We start from the raw sequence: 26,830 nt of genomic DNA, 5'->3' as shown, positions 1-26,830 counted from the left end.
CAATGACAAGTGTCGGGGCGGAGGAGATTGAGCTTGACGCGGCTGAGATTTCACAGGATTTCTCAGCGGGCTAAAGGCAACTAAAGGTATCTTTGGTCGTAGGTGGAACCCAAAGCCCGACAAATGTTTCGTCGATCGAGAACCAGTGCTGGTTCCCGTCCGTTGGGCTGCTAGCAGGAGCGTGCATAATTAGTTAATAAAACTTGTAGATTAGCTGCTAATTGTGGGGAACCAAAATAAAACTTCCGGCATCGGGTGTGCCCCTGCTCTCCGGCGAGGAAACCCGTTAGAATCGAAAACAGGAAGTGGTCCTAAAATGCAGTTTCAATTAATTTTAAGGGCGCCACTTCATTATAGTGGCCAAACAGCAACATTACACCAGCCTTTCAATTAAAGTGGCTTCATTTCACCGGGTCATTTTCAAACACATGGAGTTTGCACCGTCTCATAAATATAAAAGGAAGAAACAATACACAACAATGTATGACATCAATCTTTAATGGCAGATGGCCTGAAATGTCTTCATTTAAACATTTTCATAAAAACTTCTCATCTTTTTGGTTTAACAAACCTCTGCAATTCACCGAAGCAGTTTCTCCTCACAGCGGCTGAAGTACATAAATATCAACAGTACTGAAAAGGAAAACAAAACAAAAACAACCAAAACACACACGCTATGAACATGCACGGAACACACGGGTGTGCACGGGGCCTACCGGAACTATGGGGAAGCGGGGGGGACATACGGACTCTACAGGAACGTCTGTACCGTACAGGGCGAAACGCAGAAAGATTTGTTTGTTTCTCTGGATTTCACAGTGAATTATGCAGGTAGAACAGTATTTATATACCAGACACAAAAAGAAGCTCTAGAAAATTTACCGAATGAATATACAATTCAAACTTACAGTACTTACAATGTCTTATATGAAGGGCATCTGCTATGAACTCTAAAAACTTAATACCCATAAGAACACATGCACACCTCATAAATACTTGTTCTAGTAAATTTGGTGCCACGCTTGGCTTAAAAATGTCCACTTGAAGCAGAAATGTCACTCGTATTATGTGCATATCATTATTATTCATTACAAACACTGACTATATGACTCAACCACTCCGATATGATTGTACACACCTGGGATAAACGTTCTTTTTTTCTTTGTTTTTAGCCGTCACACAGCCGTGACAAGTGACTTACCCTCATCACGTAAGTGCCGTTTTTATTTTTATACAAGAATGTGACACCCAGAAAGAATTTCGGTAGGAAAATGTCACAAAAACACGATCACTCGATGATGTGTCGAACAGCAAAGACGTTATTGCAGGGCCAGAATACACAAGATTACAAAAGATTATTATCTTTTTTTCTGTTTTTTTCTTCCTTTTTTACACTCCAATCGCTACTCTGTAGATTCAAAATAATAATTAAAAAAAAAAGGTCGCAGAGGCTCCATAAAAATAGACTAAAGAGACAGTGTTTAAAGAGAATGTCCTTTCAGATGCAGAATGGCTCTTTGGAGTGACACAAAAAGAGACGAGCTGCAAAAACGACGTCACACTTCATAAGAAATCAGATTGAGGACTACAAAAGCAGTCAAAAATGGAATAAATCCACTCGTCTAGATAACTCTCCAGTGTTTTTTTTTTCTTTGACAGACTACTTTGGGGTTTTTTTGTCTCTGTACTGTGCTGTCCTGCTACACAACAAAGGAGCCAATTCCTCTGTACAGCCGGCCTCAGTTTGTCGCGTTTGGCGGTCCCCTGGGCTCCGCCTTCACCGCGGATGGCTTATTCCCGCCAGCGCCGCCTTTCAACACGTGCGATTACCTCTAAATGCAAAACTCCCGAGCTGGATCGGGCGTCTCGCTCGCTGCGGGACCGACGTGCTCGGGCTTCGGGGTACGGACGACACGGGCAGAACCGACGGGGCTGCTTTGGTTTAGCAAAACAGGTATGGGGGAAACTAGGTATGAAAGATCCTCACACACTTTATCACAACAGGAAGCAATCAAAAAAAAATCTCAAACATTGTCTTGATTACAAAAATACTTATTTGTATTTCTTTAAAATATCTAAAAATGTACAGCATCGAGTTGTTTTTTTTTCCTTTTTTTTGCAAGGTCATGCTTCAACATGTATTTAATAACCATGATAACGTTAATATGAATGATATACAGAATAGTTATAATTATAGTCATAGGTTAACATCACCTGGCAGCGCTTTCGACACACTTCCTGTTATCTGGCCTTGCAAAAAATGCTGCATAAATGTGTGTTTGCACTCTTTCGGTAGCCATCCCTGCATGTGCGGGGCGCACAGCGAGACACTGCTGATGTCGGACGCAGCCAAGGAAATAGAGGAAAGTGCGTGTCTGCGTGCGCGCTCTGTCGTGCGTGCCTGATACCTCTGGAGAAGGTGTGAGAGGAGGTGTAGCCAAAGCGCTGCCGGTCCATCTTGAGGATGTAACAGTATAAAACAGAAAAAAAAAGGGGGGGTGGGGTGTGCTTGATGTGTGATGGAGGCTGGGGTCTAGAATGTCCTGAGGCCCTGGAGGCTGCTGCTGCCTGGGAGAGAGACAGACAAGGGAGGTGAGAGAGGTGAAGGTGCCGTGGCGACCACGTGCGGGCCTGCCGCACTAATGAAAGCACGAGGGAGCGTTTGGAAAACACAAACACCCTTGAAGGAACACGTGACGTCGGTGCGCGCGCTCCAGCGGGTCAGCCTTCATGGCGTTCTCCACACGTTTCATCCAAGAAGGAAGCGGTGCCCTTTGAGAATGAGCGCGGGTGCTCGTGAACTCACCGTCGGTACCGTTGCTCCTCAGAGCTGCAGGCGAGTCGGACCTTCTGGTTGGGTTCTAATTAAACAGGAGAGGCAATCAGCAACGTCACAGCCGGGCACGGCCACCATCACACATCAGGAACCTGAGGATGGTGGGGGATCGGGTCACCAGTTGGCAACAGCTGAGAGTCCAGTCATCATTCAAGAAACATCTTCTAGCTCGCTACAGCTCCCGGCCCCGTCGCTAATCGAGGGAAAGTAAAGATGCGGGGTCGAGAGTAATGAGCAACAAGTAATGCAACCTTTTATTAGACTGTGTAAACCCCCACCCCTTTAAAATGTCACTCCAACGAGGTGCCTTACGAGGTGGTCCAGTTTGAGACCCCCACTTCTCCCCCAGATCCCCGACGTCCTTAATTCTGCCCCTCCAACCTCGCCGCGTCGCCACCATCGGACCGAGAGAAAGGTCGGCTCCCTTCGCCCCAATCATCCCACATGCGTCACCAAAACTCTCAGAGAGCAGGGCGGCTATATTGGGGGGGGGGGGGGTTGCAACAATAAACAATTCAGCGGGAACAAGAAGAGGAAGGGAAAGATGGGTTGGGAAGTTTTTTCCTTCTGGAAAGGCACGCCTGGCCTGGCTAATGCCCTGTTACGCGTTCAATCAAGGGTGAAGAAATCGATGTGTTGTACAGCCGCTCGGCTGAGCTGATGCGACGCAGACTTCCAGACCACCTTATTTGTTCTGGCTGAGACACCGAGGTTAAGCATCGGGTTGATCATTGAACATGTCTGCGCAGATTAGGAAAAGGTTTAGTGATTTGTGGGCTTAATGTGCTACATCCAATAACTCCGGAGAGGCACACAACGCGAGACAGGGTAAACAGGCGGCGGTTGAGAATGTGGGAGGTGAATCAGACCCAGTGTGTGCAATGTTTCTGTTTTCAGCGCTCTTATCAGTTGGCGCTGATCAAGTACTTCCCACGAAGGGAAAACTGCACTAACTCGACATGTCACTCCAAAAATGTCACGGCTTAACAAGGTGGGTCCTTGTTCTCCCCGTTCTGGGCATCAACGCGGCATGAAACATCGATTTCAAGTGTGAGCTCAGTGAATTTTAAGACAAGATTCACCTCCGTGGAGCCAGGAAACAAAAACAAAAACCACCAACGGGTTTAATCTTGACTCCAGTGCTCAAAGAATCACTTCTGATTCTCATAATCAAGCAGCCTGATGTAAGATTTCCTAATAAACCAGGAGCTTATCCTCTCAAAAACCTTTATGAATCCTGATTTACCTGCCTGGAAAGGCCCTGAAACCCCCCCCACCCAGCATTTGAAGCCGCCTTAATCCAGAGTAAAGCCTTTAGGCCCCGGCTGTGATTCTCACATACCAGCGATAACTGCTGGAGCTGCTGGACACAGCTGCCGACGCGGACCCGCTCCTGAGAGCCGGCGCAGCGACCAGAGCCCCCGTCCTCTACGAGTGTGCAATGTGGCAGTGGGGGGGGGGGGGGGGGGGGGGCAAAGGGGATAAAGCCCGACTTCCTTATTAGAAGAGGCCCCAGCTGGCCCTGGCCTCCTGTGGGAGTCAGTCAACACAGGAACCACTGGTTTTTGTTGGGCTATTGGCTGAGAAATCTCCTCAGGTCAAGCAGGAAGCACACACACACACACACACACACACACACACACACACACACACACAACACACACACACACACACACACACACACACACACACACACCCTGTGTTGTCAAATGGAAAATCCGGATTACCTCCCTACAGTTGAAGCAGCATTAGCGTGCACCATTACGTTATCTTTAGATGTAGCTGCACGTACAGGCGGCAGCGCCCCTCCACCCCACCACCCCCCCCTCACCCGCCCGTGGGCCTCCTGGCGCATCAAAAACAACAATTACCAGTTTCTCCAGCGTCCGCCGTGGCTCCCGTTTCAGCTCGACAGGAGCGGAGAGTTAACGCTGAAATACCCACCCCACAGGGGTGACGAGGGGTTTTCCCCCCGACTACCGATCACCCTCCTACGCTGGCCCACATTCAGCTGTTCAGGGACTCCAGTTTCCCACGGTTACACTTCCGCCCGCATTGGTCGCGTGCCAAGACGACCGCAGGCCTTCAGGGCCGACGTCTGCACTCCAGTTGCGACTGACCGTCACAGGAGCGTCGCCTGGATGGAAGCCGCCCGCTCTTACCTCAGATCGGGTCGGTTCATGTCGCCTCACGGACGGAACCGTTCGTAAAGGTTTCGCAAGCGCTCGGCGGAGCTGCCAGGGTTGCACAAGTCGAGAAACAACCCACAGGCCCACAAGAACACAAGGTCGTTTTTTTGGCTTTAAAGCTGCAACATGTCAGGAACAAACAGAGCAGCCAGGCTAAGATGGGGGGGGGGGGGCGGTTTCAGCACAATTACGCAAACAAAGGACACACAGTGAACTTTTTCGATTTTACTGTGCAAACTGCGGAGATGTGTGTCAAAGATTTAAATAGAATGTTTATATTGGACACAAAGGCGCCTCTTTAATGGTTTTATCGAACTTTGGAGTCACAGGGTGCAAAAATGCTGGGAATTTTCTTTGGAGGGTGTTGGAGGATTCACAATTTGCCACAGTTCAAAGTGTTGGATCACAATTAAAGCCCGCCGCTGCCTCGCTCCGTTATCACCAACACTGTCCGACGTGGACGAACACGGCAAACAAATATGGAAAACGATAGAAGGGGGGGTTTATCTGCTGCCTTTGCCTGTAATCATCCCCATATTCTGGAGGTCTCAGAACTTAATTTCACCCTCCGCTGTGAGCCGGATGTGGGGGGTGTCGTTGTTTTGCTGGGGGGCTAATATCCACTGGGACAGCCTGACTCCAAATGACTTCCTCCTGGTTTGATAGACGAGTAATTACTTCTAAATCCCCTCCCATACCTTCTTCCTTTAACACCCCCCCCCCCCAAACGGTGAGGTCACCTGTGATGTAGGGTTACAACAAAGCGAGAGGCGGCTAACACCAATCAACAGCCTGACAAAAGCGAACCTCACGGACCTCCCACCTGCTCCCCGCAGACTCCCCGGAGGGGTCGGTAGGACATGTTTCATCCTGTCCTGAGACACTGGAGGGAGGGGAGCGACTGGCGCCGACAGAGCCGACCCTCCCTCGCACACAGATACAGAGAAGCAAGTGTGCTTTTGGGTTTCTGGGGGGAGTGTCACGCCAACAACACAAGTAGGAGAGAGCAACGCTACGTGTTTACCGTCGACTCTGGTAGTTATTATAATCATCGGAAACAGCTGTAGCACAATTTTCATGTATAATTAACTCCAAATAAGCCCCCCTGCTAGTCAGTTTTAATAGAAATGCATAAAAACGCTGCTCCCAGGTACCAGAATGAAACGCCTTCATTTACCCCATCAGACAATTAGCTACAGCTTGTTACGAGCAAGCTGTAGCGGCTACAGAGCAAGTTTCAAGTGCTTTTCTATGTTTCGCCGTTAGCATTTTATTCATAATGGCCACCATCTATCCCATCTGTCTCTTTAATTCACAGGCAACGGAGCTCATTGGATATTCTGTTTGACTAAAGAGCCTTTGATGCCGCCGATCCAGACCCACATCAATGCCAGAGTCGACCCGCTGTACCACGTGACCAGAACACGGGGAGGGGGAGAAACAACGGAGCTCCTCTTGAAATGTTTCATCTCCTCTGATGATGTGAGAGGAGCGGCTGCAGTTTCATTGACCCGCTGGGTTTTACGCTCCCACACTCCACTAATTTATCACGAAGTTGGATGTTTGGACGAATCTGGTTGTTATTTCGGACGTTTTGCTGAATTTGCAGTTTTGTTTTGTCCCCCCCCCACCGAGGTCAGAGGACGAGAACAGGCTGCACAATTATCATAACACCCTGCGTTATTGAACATGTATGTTTGGGAGAAATTCAGTTCCTGTTCAAACAAAGTGTCCTAACATTTACTAAAGGGTGACCAAACCTAACGTACACGTGGAAAAGAAGCCAGTGTGCGCGTCCTGTTACTCACACGTACTTCAGCAGAACTGCCTGGACTTCCATCCCTGAGGAGTTCCATCTGCAGGTGGGAGCCAGCGAATCTAAACACATGGAACCAAACACACATTAACACGCTGGTTCACACAAACACACGCATGCCGTTTATGATCGCACACGCTACACTCATGCTAGTTTATTGTGTATTTATGGCCGAGTCCTGTAAAAATAAAGAGGCTTAAAAAGCATTTTGCTCCAAACATTTGCAGGGAATCACCCAGAACACCACAGGCCCCCAATATACCAGAGCAGCATTTAAATAAACCGGTGGCTACATATTTAGCTCATTAGCACTTTTAAAATCTAATGTTGATCCTCGAGCGTGAGCATTGCTAACCCTTCATCTGAACTCTTATCTTTGGTACCACCTGGTGGAGACAGATGCAGCCAGGCTCAGATGATAGGGTAATCGGGCGGATGAAATGTTCAATTTCCCCTTCCCGAGAAACCTGGTATTTCCCAGAACCTGCTCTCCCCAGATTATCGTCATGAAGTCGGGTATCCACCCTTACCCTCCCTGATTTATATCAAATTTGTGTGATGTCCTGCGGTCAAAATCACGATAAGTAGGGCCGCTGACCCCCACCCACCGCCCCCGCCGGTGCAGAACCGGTGTTCATGGGAATTGTGGTTTAAACTTCCCAAAAAACATTTATTTACTCAGCCAGGGTGACGTCGCTTTAATCCGTTGCAGTTTGTTTCTGCAGCGCTCGCCATCGCCTGCTTGCAGTTTAAATTAAACGCACATGCACCCCCCTACTGAAAACATGCATCCAGACTCTCTTTGAGAGTGTGTGTGTATTTCTGTGTGTGACACATATGGAAAGATGCCAGCCATGCTGACTCAACCCTTTAAAAATTCTGACATCATCTGAGCTTCAGCTTTAAGAGGTCTATAAACTGGAACCGGAGCGTCTCCAGTACATACTGAGATGGAATAGAGAAAATGTGGCTGACAAACCTCACGTGTACCAAGAAAAGGTTTGCAAACTAAAAGAATGATCAATATACAGACGCAAATGTAATCATAGCTGAGCTCTTGTCAGGGTCGGCGCACCAAAAAACACGCTCATGAGAACAATTCTGGGTCGATAACAGCTCTTAAGTGAACTCGCGGCAGAGCTGCGCAGCTTAGACCTTGAAACGCCGGATCACGCTCGGTGCAATAAAGAGCGGCCTAATTAACGGAGGTGCGCGGATGATGCAAGCGATGATGATCACGCACAGATGATCTCGCAGGAGATACAGGAGATTAAAGCTGGGGGGATTTCAGCGAGGTGCCCGAGTATTAGCATCACAGGGTGTAAAGTGTAATATGATTTACTCCCAAACCCGTCTTTGATATGAAGCCTCTGAGAATGAGAAGTTAGGAATCTGAAAACAAAGGTGGGTTAGGCGCTCCGAGTGGGTTCGAGGTGGCAGCGGTGGCGGTGCTGATGACGGGGGTGGAGAGGGGATGGAGGTGCAGGTTACCTGAGTGTGGAGCGAGGAGGGGTAGGTGAAAGCGGGTGGAAGGGCCGGCGACAGCTCCGCCGGGTACAGCGGGTATGAGGCCCACACGTCTGGGCTGCTGGGATAGAGAGCGGGCACTGTGAGCTCATCTGTGGAAAGAAGAAGAGGAGGAGTGGAGTGAGGAGGGTGGACAGGTGAGCGGCCCGAGAGAGACGAGGGGGGAGGTGGCGGTGGTGTGGAGGTGCGCCGCGGGTGAGGATCGGGCTAGCCCGTTCATCAGACGGGTGGGCGGGCGCGGCGGCGGCCGTGCCTCAACATGCACAACGGGAACAATCTGGGATTAACCTGGAGTCACAACATCAGCAGCCTCGTGTTTCATCAAAGGAAAAGCAGATCGAGATCGGTTTGCCGACGTCTGCGCGATCGCAAAAAAGGCCGACGTTAGGGACTCCGATCGGGACCCGGCAGCCATTCCTGTGAGGGCGATTAGGTCATGGCCACATTAATCGTTTCCTTCCCTTCGCCACCGGGTCCTCCCTGAGTACACACCCTCCCGAAGGCCCACAGAACGATCCCAGATAAGAACCGTTCGCTCATTTGGGAAGAATGCACAGGCACGGCTGGCCCGCCGTCTACCACCGTTCACCCACGTTACAGAATGTTTAACTACTCGGAAAAATGTTTAACCAGACGCCAGGTTTGGAGTTCACAGCCGTGCACACCTGGTGCCTTCGCATAGTTTAGCCACGGCTCACGTTGAACAATCTAATCTATCAAAGGGTGACTCAGCAAAATGGTGACAGCTGTAGGAATGCGATCCGCTGAAACTGTGGAGGGATTGCATAAAAAGCTGGGGCAACCGCGCTACGGCCACACAAGCGGGTTCGGACGCTCCTCCGGTCTGGTAACCTCCAACGGGAGCAGCAGCAAGGGTTCAGGGAGAAGCGGCGTGGGCCGAGAGCGGGATAAACTCAGGGACAAACGGATGACTGTCGGGGAATACTCACATGGATCCCTGCCAATGAACTGCGGCCCAGGGCTCTGCTGGGAGGGAGGGGGGTTGGGGGTGCCCACCAGTTTGTTCTTGGCCATCTTGGTGTTGGCCTTGGCAAACTCCAGCCTCAGGGTTTGTGGGATCTCTGGATCAAACCGGACCCCCTGAGATCAAAAAGAAACGCGTGAGATGGGCTTCATTTACCGTCAGTGGTTTCGATGTTTCACAGACGTAATCTCTGCAACAGCTGACCAGCGTCCCGAACCGAAGCGTTAGAAACGGAGCTGCTTCGCCGTTTCAGATTTATTTACCAAACATAGCAACACCAATTTTTAGAACGCTCCCAGTGTCTGTGCGGCCTTATTTTTAGTTTAACCATCTTAACATGATACCAGTAGTTTTATTGTTTTAACAACTGCTATTAATTCTCAGACAACCCCCCCCCCTTTTTTTGGGGGGAGTCTTGGAACGTGATAACAAAACTCGAGATGGAGCCAGACGGGAACTATGTACACATTTGAATTAAGCAATTTTGAAGTCTTTAGAGTAAATATGCTAAGCTTAACCCCTGGCATTGAACGATTAATTAATGAAACGTGTTGTGTCATTTACGCCACCAGCAAATAATCCACCACTCTCGTATGATGGTTCCTAGTTGAAAAATCAGTGAAATGCTTTTGCCCCCAGCCTGAGACCCAAACACAGGTCTTCATCCAAATCGCAAAGCTGCCGTCTATTTGCATCCAAAGTGGTGCCTGGTTGAGTTCATTACACCAGCCCCTAATTAACCCCCTTCAATTGTCTGTAAAGGAAACAAGGAAAAGGTCAGATGAACGGAGTAGAAACGCAGCCCAGGGTGCGGCGCCGCGGCGGGCGGTTGAGAAACCGGGAAACTGGGTGTTTTTGGCGCTGCGCTCGTCCCTGCAGGCGCTGGAGAACAGCTAAAACGAAGCGAGCGGAGGGTCGACTCTTCTCACGCAGGGGGAGGGAATTAACCGGGATCGACTTGGCTCAGCGCACTCGCGGGTTGTGCAGGTCGAGGCTGCGGAGGGATAATAGGCTACATGGGTGTAATGAGGCCTGAGCAGATCTCTGAACCGCGCTGAAGCGTATTCTTTTATCTGCTGCCGCATGTTTCTTTCTGCTGACATTTTAGGAGGAAAAGCAGAAGTATGAACTGTAAAATAATTCAATTCCTTCTGCGTTGCCACATTTCAATATGCAGATAGATGTTCTCCTCCACACGAGCTCCAGGGATGCAGCTCTACCCTCCCTGAAAAACAACGGCGGCGTTCAGCTCGCGGCCCTACAGAAACAGTCTGACTATTGTTGGCTCATAATAAGATGATAATTTCGGCTTCTTCAAGTGCTCCCTGCTGCATTTGAGGCGCGCTGGCGTCAACAGCCGAAACGGCGAGCGCTTCGTTGCGCTCAGAGTATGGCGGGAGGAGGGATTTTTAGACCTTTACCCCCGTTGTTGGGGTCAACGTGCTAACGATGGCAAGGAAGAACCACGCCGTCTTAGCTGTAAAGATGAAAATTTGGTAAATCCTGTTATAAACCAGGCTAAAAGCTGGATTATTATTGCTGTTTCTGCCAAGGTCAAGGGCACAGGCTGAGGATACACCCGTTGTATTCCTGGGGAACAGCGCAGCACCTGTGGTGCGTCACCAAAACGACATGCTGTCTCCATGGCAACCACCGACGGCTCGACAGCCACTTCAGACCAGTTTACCTGCGTGTGATGCAGAGAAATTCAAGATCTTTCTCGTCTAAATTAGCCTTTAGTATCGGATTTTTTTAGAAGCCAATTGCTTTATTTTTCATGTTGGAATTGATTTCACCTCCTCAACAAGCCTGATCACTTCACCTTTTAAAACGGACGGCGGCTGGTCGGTCCACTCGCGATAACGTGAAACAGAAGGTGTTTTTTTGATGAGAAAGATTCGTTGGAAAGTTTAAAATTAAAAGAAAAAAAGTTGCCTTGCTATTATCGTCTCACGATACTTCTGTAACAACAAATCTGGAAAAATAAAAACCGCGTGAGGACGGGCTCTGTTTCATATTTAAGACCGTCTCATGGAGGCTTTACCCTGAGCTACCTTCTGAAATAAGCCAGATTAAAAGTAAACCCCAGATCAATGTCTCCCTTTTATACGTGGAGGAGAAGAGTTCTCGACCTCGCTGGATTCGTGGCAAAGCTTCCAGATCACTTTCCCAAACAGAAAGGAGCCGTTTACAGCAGGTGGGCTGTGGCTCGGCAGACAGAAAACTGAGGACGAGTGAGGAGATCCAAGATGGTGTTTGAGGGGGAGCGCGGTCGTGGCACTTACGTTCAGGGCGTTCTTAGCAGCCTCCGCCTCTGATCGACTGTCAAAGCTGACAAACCCCACCGGCTGGGGAGACAAGAAGACAGAACAAAAGAAAGAAACATGGTTTAAGGCAGAATACTGAGTCGGCACTTGTGTCTGAGTGACGCAGACATGCTTTTTCTCTTCCTCTCTCTCTCTCCCTGGTGTTTACAGGACTGGACGGAGGAGCGGTGGATGAGCTGAGCTCACAGTTCAGCTTCTATGCCCAAATAGGGAGAGAGGGAGCGCATGAAGGAGAGGACAAGTGCGAGGTTTCTGGGATGGGAGGGTTACAGGTGAGGGGGGGAACTGACAATAGAGAGGTGGGAAGAGACATGACAACACTGGGGGAAGACGCTTCTCTGTAGAACATACATCTGTTGGAGCAGAGACCTCTAAACACGGGGGTCAATCTGCGCCGCGTGATTTGCTAAAGCAGTGTTGGGTTCTGGGAATTTCAGAACAAGCGTTGGAACGTCAAGGAGGAGGGGAAGAAAAAGAGAGCGTAGATGTCAAGAGGAGAAAGCATAACAGGAATTATAAATAGAAAAAGTCTGAGATCTGCCTCTTGCTATATATGGAGATGGTTGCATGTTCCTGGACCGGGAGAGCGGAGGGAGATCAATCGATTTGCTCCGCTCCCGCCGTTAGCTGCGAGACAGCCGCTCAAAACAAAGACCAGTCAGTGGAGGCTTCTTTTTTCCTGTTCAATGTGACCATGAGAATCAGCTGACATTTGTACTGAGCGCAGGCGGCGCGTACGTGTCTTGAGTTTTAATCAGAAAACCAAAGAATTTTGCAGAGGTCCTTAAACTCTTGCTCACAGATGGAAGAACATTCGTCGATCTGCTACAAACCTGATGCAAAAACGAGACGCGACTCCTCAGAATGAGCGAGAGAGCGAGTTCCTTTTGGGTTTTTCTCTTTAGCAGATCACAGAATCTGTCGTAACTCACTCTAAGAAGCGCACATGGTCTGGCTCTGATAACATCTAAGAGTTGATTCGGGATTATTACAAACTGTCTGTTTCTGGTGATGCAATGTGAATTTAGCCCAAGATTTCACCACTGGGGGAGCAAAGCCTCCCTTTGTTCTCAGTTTTAGAGGTATTACACACAGCAGATTCAATTTAAATCACCATAAACCCTCCTAATGAGCATGTCATGTCTTAAAAACGACACAGCGTTAACGTGGCAAAAATTGCACCGACGCAAAGTTAAATCTCTCCAATCTGGATGTGGACACCTGCCAGCTGGGCTCATTTTCAGCCCCGCGTCCCTGCAGGCTAAACTCAGGCGTCAGTACCGCTCTCGTCTTAAACGCTCGCTCTGACACCTCAAAAATATTTTCCCGTCTCCGCCGGAGTTCAGCGTCTGTGATTACACGCAAGCTAGCTGAAGGCAGCGCGTCCTCCCATCACTCCCGACATATTTTCCTTCCCGTTCCAGGTACTCCCGAATTGGCGCTAATCCTTTAAAGTTGACGGAGGAGTGGAGGGAGTCAAACATGAAGGAGGTGGAAATTTCAGGTGTTGATGTACAACAAGATGGTGACTAAGGCCCTCATTCATGAGTTCATCTGAACAAAAACAACAGCCAGTTCCGCTACACACATACCTGTTTGGAGGTGAGTTTGATCAAGGATCCTTCGTAGCCCTGAAAGAAAGGAAAGAGGGAGCATCACAAGTGTGAAGTGAGACACTTTCTCCATGCAGGGAGGAGGTTGTGCTCGTGAAGGCATCCGAGACGTCGCTAGGATTCCTGCAGAAGTCGGGAGCTGAGAGCAGCAGCAACACACGCTGCAGCATTGTTGCTCTGGTACTGACCCGACCCAAACCGCCACCATCCTGTCTCCGGCCCAAAGGAACCGGTCCTTAACCTGACTGATGCATTTCTGGACAGATTGCAGCAAAATCAAAAGTAAACAGCTGGGAGGATGCAATAGATTTACAGGGCTATTTGACTCTGGAGGGGTTCTAGAGAACAACTACAGAGAGAATGAGATGATTTAGAGGTGCCTGGAAACCTCCTGTTGCGCAACACTTGTGTCTCTATGAACTCACTGGTGTCCTTGAACCAGATCCAGGATTTGCTCCTAAAGTGGTCCAAACAACTCAGTCTTCATACCATCAGCATTAACAAAGAGGAATTAAAGGCGCCGCAATGGTCCGATCACGCTTCCCAGCGCTGCAGCAGCCTGTTGTTATAAACCCTGACAACATTTGCACACACTCACCTGAACCAAACACTCATTCTGCCTGTGATAAAGTGAGGAATTCTCGTTTCCCTGACAAACACATGTAAGACGCGAGTGACCCCCGGCCTCTTGAACCTCGGGGGAGGTTTTCCACTGCAGTTTATTTCATCACCATTAATGGAGGTCCCATTGACTGCTGGGAGGGAAAAGGCGCTAAAAATAGCCACAGCCCATCCATTTAAAACATACAAACATACCTTAAATGGTCTGAAGAGGAGATAGAGCTCCCGTGGCTTAATGTCCAGCGGTAGCCCACTGACGAAGAGGGTTCGAACCTGACAAAGACAAGAAAGGGCTCATGTATTTTTCATCTGGTTATAATTAGCTCTCAGAAACGACAGTAACAGATGAGATTGTGCAAAGACTTGGAAGCTGCGGGTTATTTAAGTCTTCTCAGGCGTCGTTCAGCTCTGCAAACACACCTTTTTTCCACAACGTGCGAGCTTTGCTCTCCCGTGTAATCACTTTCTGCGTGCAGTCCTCCCTCGCAACGCCGGCCTCCGTTTTACATTTGAACTTTTCAACTTGCAACAGGCAACACAGAGGACTTACAACGTATAGGCAGCCCGGAGAGAGCGTTCTGATGCTGCGGCGAGCAACCACAGACGGAGAATCACGAGGGAAGCCATCAAAACCAGCGTTCTGACAAATGCTGGTCTAAAACCCAGCGTGTTCCCGACAGGTTCCACGTCAGACGGCGGTATAGGAACGTGACGCAGCTGAATCTGAAGCCAATCTGATGAAGCCTGAACCTACACTTCATTGTGCACTGAAATGCAAAGAATGAAGCCGAGCGACATATTTCTGCCGGCCCGAAACTCAAACATCAGGCATATCTGATTAGCATGAATAATAATGCCTATATAGAGAAAATTTGAACGAAGGCAGTCAGAAGAGTTATAAAACACCCGTTAAAAATGTGTTGTGTCGTTTACACACATTAATTTAGTCCATTTATGCATGTTTTGCTTTAACCAACAAGGTTATTATGACATCTTTATTGAGAAATGTCTCTGATAATTAAATGAAAAGCAGCTGAGCAGAAATTGAGAAAGGGCGCTGCTGGAATTTCAAAATAAAAGCATCCGAGAACCCAACATATCGGAGGAAAGGTGATAAAATTTGCTGTTCGTTAGTGGACACGTGCTGTTGCGTGGAAACCCGAGTCGCAATTCAGATGGTTCACAAACTGGGGCAGCAACGTGCCGTTCCAGGTTCCGTAAACAGCGCCACTCCCCGCGTCCACAAAGCCTTGTGTAAACTGCAGCAGCCCTTTCAACATGTGTGCAGGCGCGTTAGCGCCAACTGCGGCATTCGGCCGACAGACGCAGCAGTGCTACAAGTCTGAGATGAATGGAGATCTGGTTACATTCTGACAGGCGGCGATGAAACGGGGAGATTGTGTTGTTACATGTTACTCTGGATGCGTCTGTCCTTAACAGAGGGTCAGCGAGGGAGCAAGCCGTTAGCATCGTATCCGCGCATCAGCTGCAGCATCTGAGTCCGGACGCTACAGTTTTATGTTGCAGATTTAATCTGCCTCTTGCCAAATACTTGAATGCAGTCAGTGTTCAGGTCTCATACCTGGAATTTCAGTCGGCCCGGACCTGCCGCATTGCACAAGAGGTGCAACAATCAAACCTGCGCCGTTTAATTAACACTGATAAAAGCTGCACCGTTTCATTAGATGAAAGACTCGCAACTCGCAGACAAAGGAACTGCTGAACTAACGCTACACCTCATTCCCACATGTAACATGATCTGCACGGCTGATGCCAAAGGCTGGGCAACACACAAACAAAGGAGCTTAGCAACTTGGAGAGCGATAGCGGGAGAGCGCCAAGCCGTCCGTCCAGCCAGCAAATCTCAGCTCACCACCCGACTTTCTCACCTTTGCTCTTATCTTATCTTATCTGAGCTGAGCCCTGCAGGGCCGTCGCTGCGCTCCGTCTCAGGCAGACTTGTTTAAGTCCACTCTTGTATAGTCTCCTTGTATGGAGCTACGAGGGAACAAAGAGTCAGAACAGGGTGGCATCAATCAGACGCAGAGCAAGGGCACTTGCTGACAGCCGGAGAGGCTGATAAAGCTAATAGCACGGAGGGAGGGGAGGAAAAACAGAGGCCACGGCGAAACTAAAACAGGAGTGGACGATCAATTTTTGGCGTTGTTTTCCTCCCCATCACGTGTCTTTGCGAACCACTGGAGGGAAAGAGATTTACCACCACTCACCGTTCGTATGACAGATTTACGTTTCACTTTCCAGCCCATTTGTTTCACGTTCTGAGGATTAAAGTCGGAGCTTAACTGCAGGTATCGCGATACATCAATGACATCGGCCTCTTTAAAACCTGGCTGGCGTTTTTAGGTTCCACAGCTCAGGTCCAAATTTGGGAAAGCCGGCTTTGATCCACAAACCCCGACATCGTGTAATAGCCTGTTAGCCTTTGACTAAGGGAGGATAATCTCAAACTCCATTGGAGAACTGGTTTAACTGAGCTAGTTTCCCAGTAGATGGCAGTAGAGGCGGAGGTGGACGTCATAAAAAAGATTTTACGGAGAAAAAAAAGAAAGAAACTGGCAAACTTTTCCACAAACCACCTGAAGCTATGCCAAAAGGAATACCAGAACGTTTATCAAGACAGCATGAAAAGAGAGTAATGTGGAATTTGAGCTGTTTTGCCAACACTCAAAGGTGGTGCACATCTGAAGTCTAACTCTTGATTCACCTTACTAACCCGTGATGTAGACGCACACCTGAGAACAATGGAACATCTCCGGCCGCGTTGGACCTTATTCTTTGGATTTGCTGATATCAGCTCCAGTAATATGTGACCTGTTTGCTGTTTGACTAGCGCGGAGCCGGATGATTCATTCCACGGCGCTCTACTTGGAGACATCTGCTTTGGATTACAACTCTCTGCACAGTCTTGGAAGGGTAATACTGTAAACACGCAGGTAAAGAGAGGCATCAAAGTTTCACGATGCAGTTAACTTAATGGCAGAGTAAACAAGAAGTAGAGCCGATTCGTTAAAGGAGAAAAGATAACCTGCTTTTAACGGGTTTATTGGCTCTCAGATGACGTTTATTGGTTCCTGGTAAATCACATGCTTTCATTTCCATAGTGCTGAATGGCTCACATACCAGCAAGCGAGGAGGGGCTTCGATCAAAAACAGCAGTCCCTATCCTCCGTTAGCCAGCTGAGTGCTTCACAGCCGGCTACCAGCACGCTTCCATGGCAACGCCTTAGCCGAGCACAGCAGACGGTGGAGCCCCCGGGCCAAAAGCATCAGATCTTATTAAGGGCACTTCTGCAGCCAAGTCCCAGGTGATCAATGTACCTCTAATCAAAGAACCTTTACAGCACAAGACCCAGATGAGGTCACAACCTTATTGATACGCCCACTGCAGGTCCACTAGTGCCACCAGGAAAGGATGAAAAAAGAGAGGCGCGGCTTTACCAGAAGGATATCTCTGGCTCATCGTACTTTATGACTAATACATAAATTCTAGGCCCAGAATCTGGACACTATTATCTATAATTAGCATTAATCAACTTCAGTTCTTAATGGCTAACACATCAATAATCATGAATAATTCATAAAGAGTTAAGTCATGGTTCTTACATATTCCTACTGAGTGAGATTTGGCAGCACCTAGTGGCAAGAATGTAGACTGCAAGGGTTCCACACCCACCGTGAGGCAAGATTGTGAAACCCTTTGTTTTCACGTCCTAAAATGCTTTCATCGCGTGTGCTGTCGAGATGTCACCCTGTTGTCCCGAAATATTACCTAAGCGTGAAGAGTGCCACAATAGCAAAGTTGTGATAAACAAACAAAAAGAGATTTTTTCAAAATGAGTCAGATGAAACACCAGCGATTAAGGCATCTAAATTTATCCTCGAGCTGAAACGCGAGGCGCTATAAATATCGGCTGCAGTAACAGCTCCCCTGAAGAAAAGTCACCTAAACAGGAAGTCTGCTCCCAAACCGAGAGGCCAACCTTGATCGAATCTTTAACAAAAGTCCACAACTGTGTCCCGGCGGAACAACAGACGACTGGAGCGCTAATCAAAATTCACGCCGAGCCGTTTAGGCAATATTAACTTTGGGCTGCAACAATAGAGTACTCATTCTATTTAGTTGCAGCTCTGGCCAAACTGAAGAAGATGTCCTTGAAACAAAAGGCGATAAGCTTCATTTCATTCATTTCACCTTCCTAATTCTGAGTGAATAGGAGAACCTTGGGAGTTGGACTCGGACGGATGGGATGCAACGACCTTTAAGAGGTGACAGTAGGCTATTGTTATACCTGCCACACTGCATTTATGAAGTCACAAACCTCAGAACTCTTTCATAACATACCCTCTCACTCGGTAAACTTTAAAACCTACCCAGAAGCCCACGCGAGATCGGGGGCAAATTGAGGTTTCTTGCATCAGTTGAGCGAAACGTTATGAAAACCAGCGTGACTGAAAGGCTCCTGCGAGCTCTTAGCAGTTGGGAGTGTTTTGGGTTCGTCTCCAAGAGCGGGGGACTGGCCCGAGAGGTGTCGAATATCCGTGGAAGGATGGATCCGTTTTTTTAGTGAATTGTCAGGGTTTGCCGGGTCACGTTTCACACAGGTCAGAGGTCAGATTAGTACGTTAGGGGTGAACCGTGGGGCTGAGCGTGCGTCACGGCTGATCGCACGGGAGGTTTTCTTTGTCCTTCGCTTTCCTGTAAGTGCTTTTGCCACCAATCACAGCTCAGCGGAGGCCTGTAAATGTTCCAATGGGTTAACCTTTAAAAGACATTTAAAATAAATGACCTAGCAAGCCCAGTTAACCCAGATCCCCCCCGTATTGCTCTTTCCGCTCTTCACAACTGTTCCCACATGGAAAACACATACCTGTACCCTCCTCTCATCCCAGAACAAGTGGCTGATTTTACCCCTGTCCGCTGTGGTTCGGCTGCTTCTGGTCGTCACCGTCGGGCCCCTAAATGCCCCAAATCTTTTACACTTCTGCCTCTGTCTTATCTGACTCTGCTGCAAGTCTCTACAATTGACTAAACATTCCAAGCCGCTCATTACGGAGGACTTGCCGACCAAGAAATTCTCTGCCAACGGTCCTGAGAAACCACGTGAAAATGTTTTTAGGTCGGAGGGTGAACAAAACAGACCACAACGCGGTGCAAAGTCATTTGTGTTTCGTGCTGATTTAGCCAAACGGCTAAGCCTGGTCTCCATTTTACAGTCTTAGCATGACCATAAATGGTCCTCCAGCGTCCAGATCATGCACCCAATGTATGGCGCGATAACAGATTGTCTGCCAGGACTAAAATTGGGACGGCGGCAGAGCAGGACGAGTCCATAAAGTACCCGCACTGTTGGAGCAAGGCTCTGACAGGGGGAAACTGAGAGCGTGAGATAAAGACGAATGGAACAGATGAAAGGAAGAAGGAAAGAAAACAAAGGAAGGGAGATAAGTGTATTAGGGGGACGGGACAAGTATGCAGTGACAGGCTGGAGGGAACAGAAATCAAAAGGGTCGGACAAAGAGCGCAGGACTCTTAAAAGGGAGACAGAAGGAAGGAATGGATAACTACCCGCACAAGTAGGGAAAATGATCAGCCGTCCCAGAGGTCAACGAGGGACGCTGCTTTTGGGGGAATGGAAGACAAACAGAGGTGCGCTTTGTGTTAGCATCGGACTAAAATGCTAAGCTATACTAATGACTCATTGTGACACCAATTATACTACACCAACTTTTACCAACAACTGAACTTACACATCGAAATAGGATTATTTCATTAACTGTGTTTAATTAAAACACAATCCTTTACATCTTGTTTACCGATGCTGTCAAATCCGTCCCACAAGCTTTTTGCCAGCCGTTCCTGACGCTAAGCCTTGTTGCTGTCTTTTCAAACACCTCTTGTTGCGCAGCTGACAAACAGCTTCGATAAGATGACAATTCCCTCCGTGTTTTATAAATAAACTCCCACGTATCAGAGAGGTGGAAGGCTCTGATATGTATATTCAAGGTACTCTTTTCTCCCCCTCTTTCGCCCTATCATGGCCCGTTTCGCCCTGCCAGCTCCGTGCTGATAACGTTTCATGTCACAGAGCGTTAGCATATCCTCGTGCCCTTTTCATGGATACGTTCACAAGTAGTGACCACTGCGCCCACACCGCTGTGCCACCGACCGCGGAGGCCTCCCTTCACATCGACGCTCTTCTCCGGCAGCGCGGCTCCCCACCTACATCTCTTCGCCGAAAAGGTCACGCCGGCCGCATGACCTGCTACTCGAAGAGGACCTGGCGGATACCCGACGCACTATACAATTACACCCCAGGGAGACGCACATTTGCCGACCTCCGCTAGAGTGACATTTTGGTTTTATTGTGGCCTCTCGTAAAAATCCACTTCACGCGTTTAGGTTTGTCCGGAGCGACGACTGCTTTGAGGTGGGATCAAGGGCAGGATTTCTAATTAAAAAGGCGGAGGAGACGACCAGAGCTGAACTCTCTGCCCACTCATTTGTGAAAAATAAACTGCTTTTTTGGTTGTTGTTTTTTTTTTACAGCGGACCTCCGAGGTTGAGGAGGTTTCGCTTAAATAAACTTAAGTTAGCCAGAGGGAAACCAACGCCACAGAGGTTAAAGGTCAAAAGCTTAGTCGGGTGACCGGGTTATCCAGACTGCATTCTATGTACTCCCACCCTGGACTCTTTTATCTATCTTATTTCCCTCTCCCCTTTTGTTGTTCAGTATTAAATAATGAATTATTTTTCCCAGTTAGTCCTTAAAAAGCAACATTGTTGTGACTTAAATGGTTAATTAGTGGCTAAAATGAGTGCACACTAAACCGCCAATAATAACAAATGGCTAACAGTTGGTTAATGGTTAATAATAATATTCCGACATCTTTCCAACAGATTACGTGCATTTTTATCGGATTTTTGGAATTCTAAACTGTCGCCTTCACAAACAGTAAATCACCGCTTACAACAGCCTAAATCTGCCCCGATGACCTCTCGGGGGTCCCGTGTCCATACATGGCGTGGAAAGCGCAGATGTTCCAGACCCATCGTTGACGTTCACCATGCAGGAGATTGCTGCGCGTGACGGTACGTGAAAGCATCCAGAGCGCCTGATAAATAACGCTTATCAAAGCTCGGCTCGCGAGATAAGACGCCGCGGTGGGCAGCGGACTCGCATGCTGCCCCGTCTGCAACAACACCAAGTTTGGCGATCAGCGGGGCGCACGAGACGAACCCTTGAGCGCGGCGGAGCGAGCGGAGCAAAGAAGCGGGGCACGGTTTGCTGAGCTCAACACGCCGCTTTACTGGTGCGAATCAGTGATCCATTGAGTGCGCGAGGGTGGTGCAGCATGTGAGAGTCATCCCGGGAAGGCTGTTAAACCTTGGCTCACATCAGGTCGTGTTTATGGATGCTCCAGTGTTAGCTTAAAAAGCTCTCCCAGCGGTTATGAGCCATTCCTGATGAGGATTAAAAAAAAACACTTGAGAAATTTGTGGGGTGACTCTGTTTACAAGAGGTGTAGTTTAATTTTTTTTCCATCAGAAGTGCAAGTCACCCACTGATGGGCGTGTTCATCAAATAAAGGCGGGAGCATCTTTACATGTGAAGATGTGCGTTCTGGCTCTAAAGTGTCGCCATCCGACGTTACGATAACTCACCCCTCCAGTAAATTCCAAGTCTGGCAGGTTTCCAAACATTCCCACAGCCATTAGACTTCTCCGGCCATTAACCTCTCCGTCGCGCCTGCTGCCTTTTACACAATTTAGGAGACACGTCTCGTCTGAGTCCTCCGGCTGGAGGACATCGCAGCATCTTAAGGCTGTTATCAAGCCGAGACGCAGCTAATAATCAGCCAAGAGCATCGACTTCCTAACGACGCATCGATTACCGAAACGACGTCGAACCTGAAAGCGTCGCGTTAGAAATGAAGCCGATTTTTATCGCGTTCGTTTCCTTGTTCCATCACAAAAATAGCTGGTTGTTTTAATTAGCTATGAGCAGCTGTAACGAGTCCCAGACGGGCGCTTTTTTCTTCTCCTCTGGCTCAGCTATAGGAGGTGATAGTGGCAGCAATAAAACAGCAACAGAAAATGGTGAAATGTGGCCACTTTCTGCTTTTTATTATCCACTTTTAAAGACTTTGGCTGCTGTTGTATCACGATTGTGGGTCTGGAAACACACACTGGTGCGCTGTAACAGAAGGGTCAGTTCAAAGGTCAGACCTCTTGACATCCGACGGATACCACATTAACTTCATTCCGATCTGGCGCGGTTAAACCTCGGAGAAAGTAAAATGTCCCCCGTGCGGAGGAAGCCACCACAGGTCGTGTTTACAAAGGAAAGGCTGCTGTTGTGCAACGTTTACAGAGGCGAAGAGGAAGACGCTGGGCTATTATCCTGCATTTTTGGAGAGGGAAAATGCATGACCTCACGTTTCTATTTAGGCAGGCGGCAAAATTGAGGTGTGTGGGGATATAATTAAGCCAAACAGGAAGACAGGCTGCTTTGCCATTTGTTGCATCCATCATGTTTGCAGAAGTTTCTGCTTGATCCTCGCCTCAATAGAACTCTTCTCTTACGACATATTCGCAGGGTTACTCACTGCTTGTGCAAGATGCCTCTTATGGATGATTCAACGCCCCTTTATTCATGTTCGTTATAAATTTTTGACTTCTTAAGGAGGCTTTCCAGCCACAGGGCACACCTGCCGCCGGTTATTCCAAGTTTCCCTGCGGGAAAAAGCGGCTCTATAATGGGTGGCAGGTGGAAGTGAGAGCGGGACGCTGCAGATGTGTTAAAACTGGGCTCTCATAATTTAGCTAATTTAGGCTACAGCAGCTCCGCGCCGGAGACTTTTAGCATCATTATCTTTGTTAAGATGTCGCCGGGGGTCCTGGGGACCAGGTGGGGGGACTCACCTCCTCTTCATGGTTGCTGAATTCACTCTGTTCGTTCTCTTTTTCGATTTTGCTGTTGTTCATTCTGGGTCTTTTAGCTTCTCTGCTCGGACACTCTTCTTCTTCTTCTCCTCCTTCTCTTGTCGTCTTTCTCTTCTGCTCCGCTGTCTTCTTCTCCTCCTCCAGGACTCGTCTTTTCCTCTAATCTTGTACAAAGACCGCCGACAGACCAACAGTCCGCCGCTGTCCAACTGTCCCGAGCTCCCGGACACTTTGGCTACATCAATTAAATGTCTCGGTCGAATAGACGCAAAGTGGCGGAAAAGTCGGCCGTGCGCGGTGGTTTCAGGGCGGTCAGATATTCCTCGCCATTCCCCGGTAAAAGCAGCTCCGGAGGGCTCCTGTCGCTGAATGGAATTAAGCGATCGGGCGGACTGCGCCGCAGGCAAACTTCTCTCCTCTCTTCTCCGCGTCGGGGAGGGATGAGGGAGGGGTTTCCAGGGTGGGGTAACCGCTGGGATGCGCCCGTCCGCTGGGCAAGTTTTATCAAGTGCTGCTGAGAGCCGTCGCGTTTGGGGGGGGAGAAATCAGTGCCGATCACCAGCTGGACCAGCTGGGTGTTATTTTAGTGCTGCAGCATTCCTCACTGGGGTTTTGTGGCCCCCCACCGTGGAGTCCGGCGGTTTGTTCGCGTTTTGTAGCCCCTTAGATTCCCCCCTCCACCTGGGGGAGCCATTTTAAGTGACGATGCGTTCCCCTCCGACCCGGGAGTAGGAATTTATAACTTCAAAATCGGATTTTATCTACTCGATACTTCCCGTTTCTGTCACGGATAAAACGATTATTCCGGGACAATTTAGTGTGGTGGAGGAAAATGCCGGGCCTTTTGATTTATTCGGCGACCTTTAACCTTTAATGTAGAAGAAAAGAGGAAAAAGCGGTAAAGTTCAGAGAAAGGACAAAGTGGAACATAACCCACTGAGGAGGAAACAAAGATGAAACAATCATAAAACAATCTGTTTAGTTTACCTATTTGGACTTCCACATTCTTCCACACAACACAGTTAATATAGTTTTGGATGTGTAAATAAATAAGCAACGACCACCACACGTGTTTTCCGTTGTTGCGTTTAGATTTTTCCGATTAGCATGTGAACCCGGCGGAATTGTGGCGACAATTAGCCTCGGCTGTTAGCATTAGCATTGGACTGTGCCACCGAAAAGAGGGGTTTTGAATGATTAATGCTTTGAAATGTTTAAACTGATCAATTTATGATTTTATCACAGTAATGTGTTTTTAGTATGATCAACTTAAAAAACGTAACCTCGTTGTATTTGGCGACATCAACTACCTGCCATGGAAAACTATAAAAAATAACCCCCCCGAAAAAGGATGGAACTTGAATGTGGTTGCTTAAAAATGTCTGGAATTTCAAAAAATGTGCAACAACATTGCTTATTTCTGTAGATAGACATGATTCTGAAAGTCATGCTGTCAGTCTTCCCAATGTGATCAGTAACAATTGGTCACCTGACCTGGCTGTAATATTAACTAAAAATGATAGAGAAGCCACACTGATTACAGAACAGATCCATAATGGCAAACTTAGCTTAATGAAAACATTAAAGACTCGGTGTCCCTGTATTTTCAGAGGATAATAGTTTCTCTTCTTAAAGGTTGTCGCTTGGGTTTTTATGAGAAAAAAGAAAAGTAGCTGGACTAGCATTACAACGCAAAGTTCCAACTCCAGTAAAACTACAGTAGTTGTCAGATTTTTAGTGTGTTTGCAGAAATGGCCAATCAGGAACGTTCAGCATTGCTGCTTCCCACCAAGTTCCTGTCATTTTAACCAATATTCACAGTGATTACTTCATTTTTATGTCCCAGCCTGTGGACTTTTTACCCTTGAAGGTAGCTGCGTTCTATGCCATTGCCTCCCCTCGTAAATCTGGCATCACGAGGTTTTCTTTGACTCTGCAATGTTTCTCTCCAGCCCTTAAATTGCAGTACTCGGCACAATCTTTCATCGGCAGCTAGCCGAGGAAACAGGCTATTATTAGTGTGCTTAACAAATTCTGGCTAGTCCTTGACTCATAACATCAAGGCCTCGTGAGTAGTTTAGTGCTTTCAGGCAGAAATATTTCTCCTCTGACATCACTCTTGTGTCTGGATTTTGCAACCACCGGATGCTGCAGGTAAAGGCGAGGTCACCTGTGCGTGGCTCAAGATCTCAAATGCAATGGCCATGCGAGCAAGAGGATTTACGACGCCGGAGTAGGGGAAAAGCCGCGCCCTGGAGCTGAGGAACCGATGTCTCAACAGCACAAAGGATGAGCAAACAGAATTTTCGCAGCACACCTATTATCTTCTACAGTGTGAGTTGCAAACCAGCCTTAAAAGCAGCGATCAGGTGACGAGCCAGACTTCAGTGCGCCCCCACCCCCCATCCATGAACACATCTCAAAACATTTATTTTGAGCAACTGCCTTCCTTTGTACCTCATGTTGAAAAGTTCACAAGCTGACAGCAGCCGAGACTTTAACTATATGTCGGCTGACATTTATTGCGCAGGACGGCTAGCTAGCGTTTTATGACAGACAGTGCAAAACAAGGAGCGGGTGGTTTTTGCTGAACCTGCACCTCAAAAGCAACAAAAGGGGGGGGAAGCCGCGGCGGATCGGTCAAAGGGATTCGTGCTCTTTCCCCTCCCAGATCATGTCTGTATCAATTATGCAGCATCTGAAGCCTCGACGTTGAGGAAGAGAAAAGGCAGAATCTTTTATGCTGATGAGAGGCAGTTTGAGATGTGGAGTGGGGGAGGGGGGGTCCCGGAGTCTTGAAGAAGATAAAAATGGAAATGTTCCCTCGCTGCTTAACACTCCTGTATCAAAGCTTCCTGCTGGAGTCTGGGGAGACAGAAGGAGGGGGGGTGGGGTAGGAAGGCAGAGAGGAGGGTAAGTGTGGGAGGAGGTGGCGGGGCTGGGGGGGGGAGATGTCCCAGCTGTGTTTGACAGGTTTCAGGGCTGAGCTGTGTGGTCTGATGCTCAGAGAGGGAGGGAGAAAGGAAAGCGCACACACACATACACACACACCATAAACACGCACGTGCAGAGACACACAGTGGACAGCGGGGGTGCGCACTGGACACAAAGTCCCCGGTAACACGTCAACCAGCGTTGACATGGTCCAGTCTCACGCGAAGATAGCGCCGCGCTCGGGAGACGTCACCGTTTTGGCTCGACGGGTTGAAGGAGCCGTGATATTTTAGTTCGAGGTGACGGAGACACAAAGAAGAGCATTCTGGGTAATGGCCAGGATGATATCCACAAACGAGCCGAGGAGGGCTTCACATTTAAGTGTTCCCGTAGGGCTTTTTTTTTACTGTTGGTACCAGTTCCACTTCTGTCTGATGGAACCTTTGGTGGGTCACGCTTGGCTGGCTTTGCTGTTGTAGCGTGAGCAAAAGCACATGGGTGAAGGACGCTTCGTGGCTCAGGAGCCGTCCTACGGCCTGCTCCTGCTCTTCCCAATGACCAAATTGTTTTTCTGTTAGCATCGCTGCTTTTGACGCCATGTTTATTCCCCAAACTTAATTAGCATCGCTAATACCTAAACATGTAGCACGGCTTTCTCTCTTCGGCTGTGCTCACCAATTTTATGCTTGATTTTGGCTCAATACCCAAGCAACTCGATCACATGCCAGTTGCATCCAATTATTTTGAACATCAAAATATGTTAGCTTAGCAGCCATTCTATATTGTTTTGACAATAAAGATCACACAATAATAAAGAGGTATGTAACAAAATTGTATTTTGTCTTACAAATGAGACATTTCCAAAGCTATCTGGTTGCTGGGTGAAGAGGCCTTTGATGACTCCAACCTCTGCTGAAACAAAGGCAGCGCTGGAGATTGAGACAGAAATCAGATTATTCCACATCATCTTCTGGATCACTGACTCATATCTAAAAGGCCAGCGCGATATGAGCCTCG

General features: G+C 48.3%; 1 protein-coding gene across 11 annotated transcripts; it reads right to left on the bottom strand.

Moving 5' to 3' along the window:
- Positions 1-480: 480 nt before the first annotated feature.
- On the bottom strand, positions 481-23,404 carry LOC130522976 (RNA-binding protein with multiple splicing-like). 11 transcript variants are annotated; one of them, XR_008949759.1, is made up of 9 exons: positions 22,859-23,393; positions 14,110-14,187; positions 13,273-13,311; positions 11,639-11,701; positions 9,319-9,469; positions 8,333-8,460; positions 6,795-6,903; positions 2,807-2,928; positions 481-2,568 (listed from the first exon to the last, which is right to left on the bottom strand). XR_008949759.1 is itself a non-coding variant. In XM_057027901.1 (8 exons), exons 1-7 carry the CDS (start codon positions 22,919-22,921, stop codon positions 6,841-6,843), a joined length of 585 nt encoding a protein of 194 aa, XP_056883881.1. In that variant the 5' UTR covers positions 22,922-23,394; the 3' UTR covers positions 2,807-2,928; positions 6,795-6,840. The 11 variants fall into 11 exon arrangements, 1 of the variants encoding a protein (XP_056883881.1); XR_008949757.1 differs by having other exon boundaries at positions 6,840-6,903; positions 22,859-23,392; XR_008949758.1 differs by having other exon boundaries at positions 481-2,564; positions 6,840-6,903; positions 22,859-23,392.
- Between the last annotated feature and the right edge of the window lie 3,426 nt (positions 23,405-26,830).

The sequence above is a fragment of the Takifugu flavidus genome, chromosome 3 (genome assembly GCF_003711565.1).
Source record: "Takifugu flavidus isolate HTHZ2018 chromosome 3, ASM371156v2, whole genome shotgun sequence".
Taxonomy (NCBI): Eukaryota; Metazoa; Chordata; class Actinopteri; order Tetraodontiformes; family Tetraodontidae; genus Takifugu; species Takifugu flavidus.
Note: the sequence above shows the minus strand (reverse complement) of the source record. Positions and strands in the feature narration are given on the sequence as shown.

What these genes read in the sequence shown, in the direction of transcription:
- LOC130522976 (XM_057027901.1), bottom strand. Translation starts at nt 22,921, where the DNA reads ATGAACAACAGCAAAATCGAAAAAGAGAACGAACAGAGTGAATTCAGC. An exon ending in TCCTCTTCAGACCATTTAAG is followed by an intron (nt 13,312 to 14,109) that starts GTATGTTTGTAT and finishes CCTTTCTTTCAG; the next exon opens with GGCTACGAAGGATCCTTGAT. An exon ending in GTTCATTGGCAGGGATCCAT is followed by an intron (nt 8,461 to 9,318) that starts GTGAGTATTCCC and finishes TTCTTTCCACAG; the next exon opens with ATGAGCTCACAGTGCCCGCT.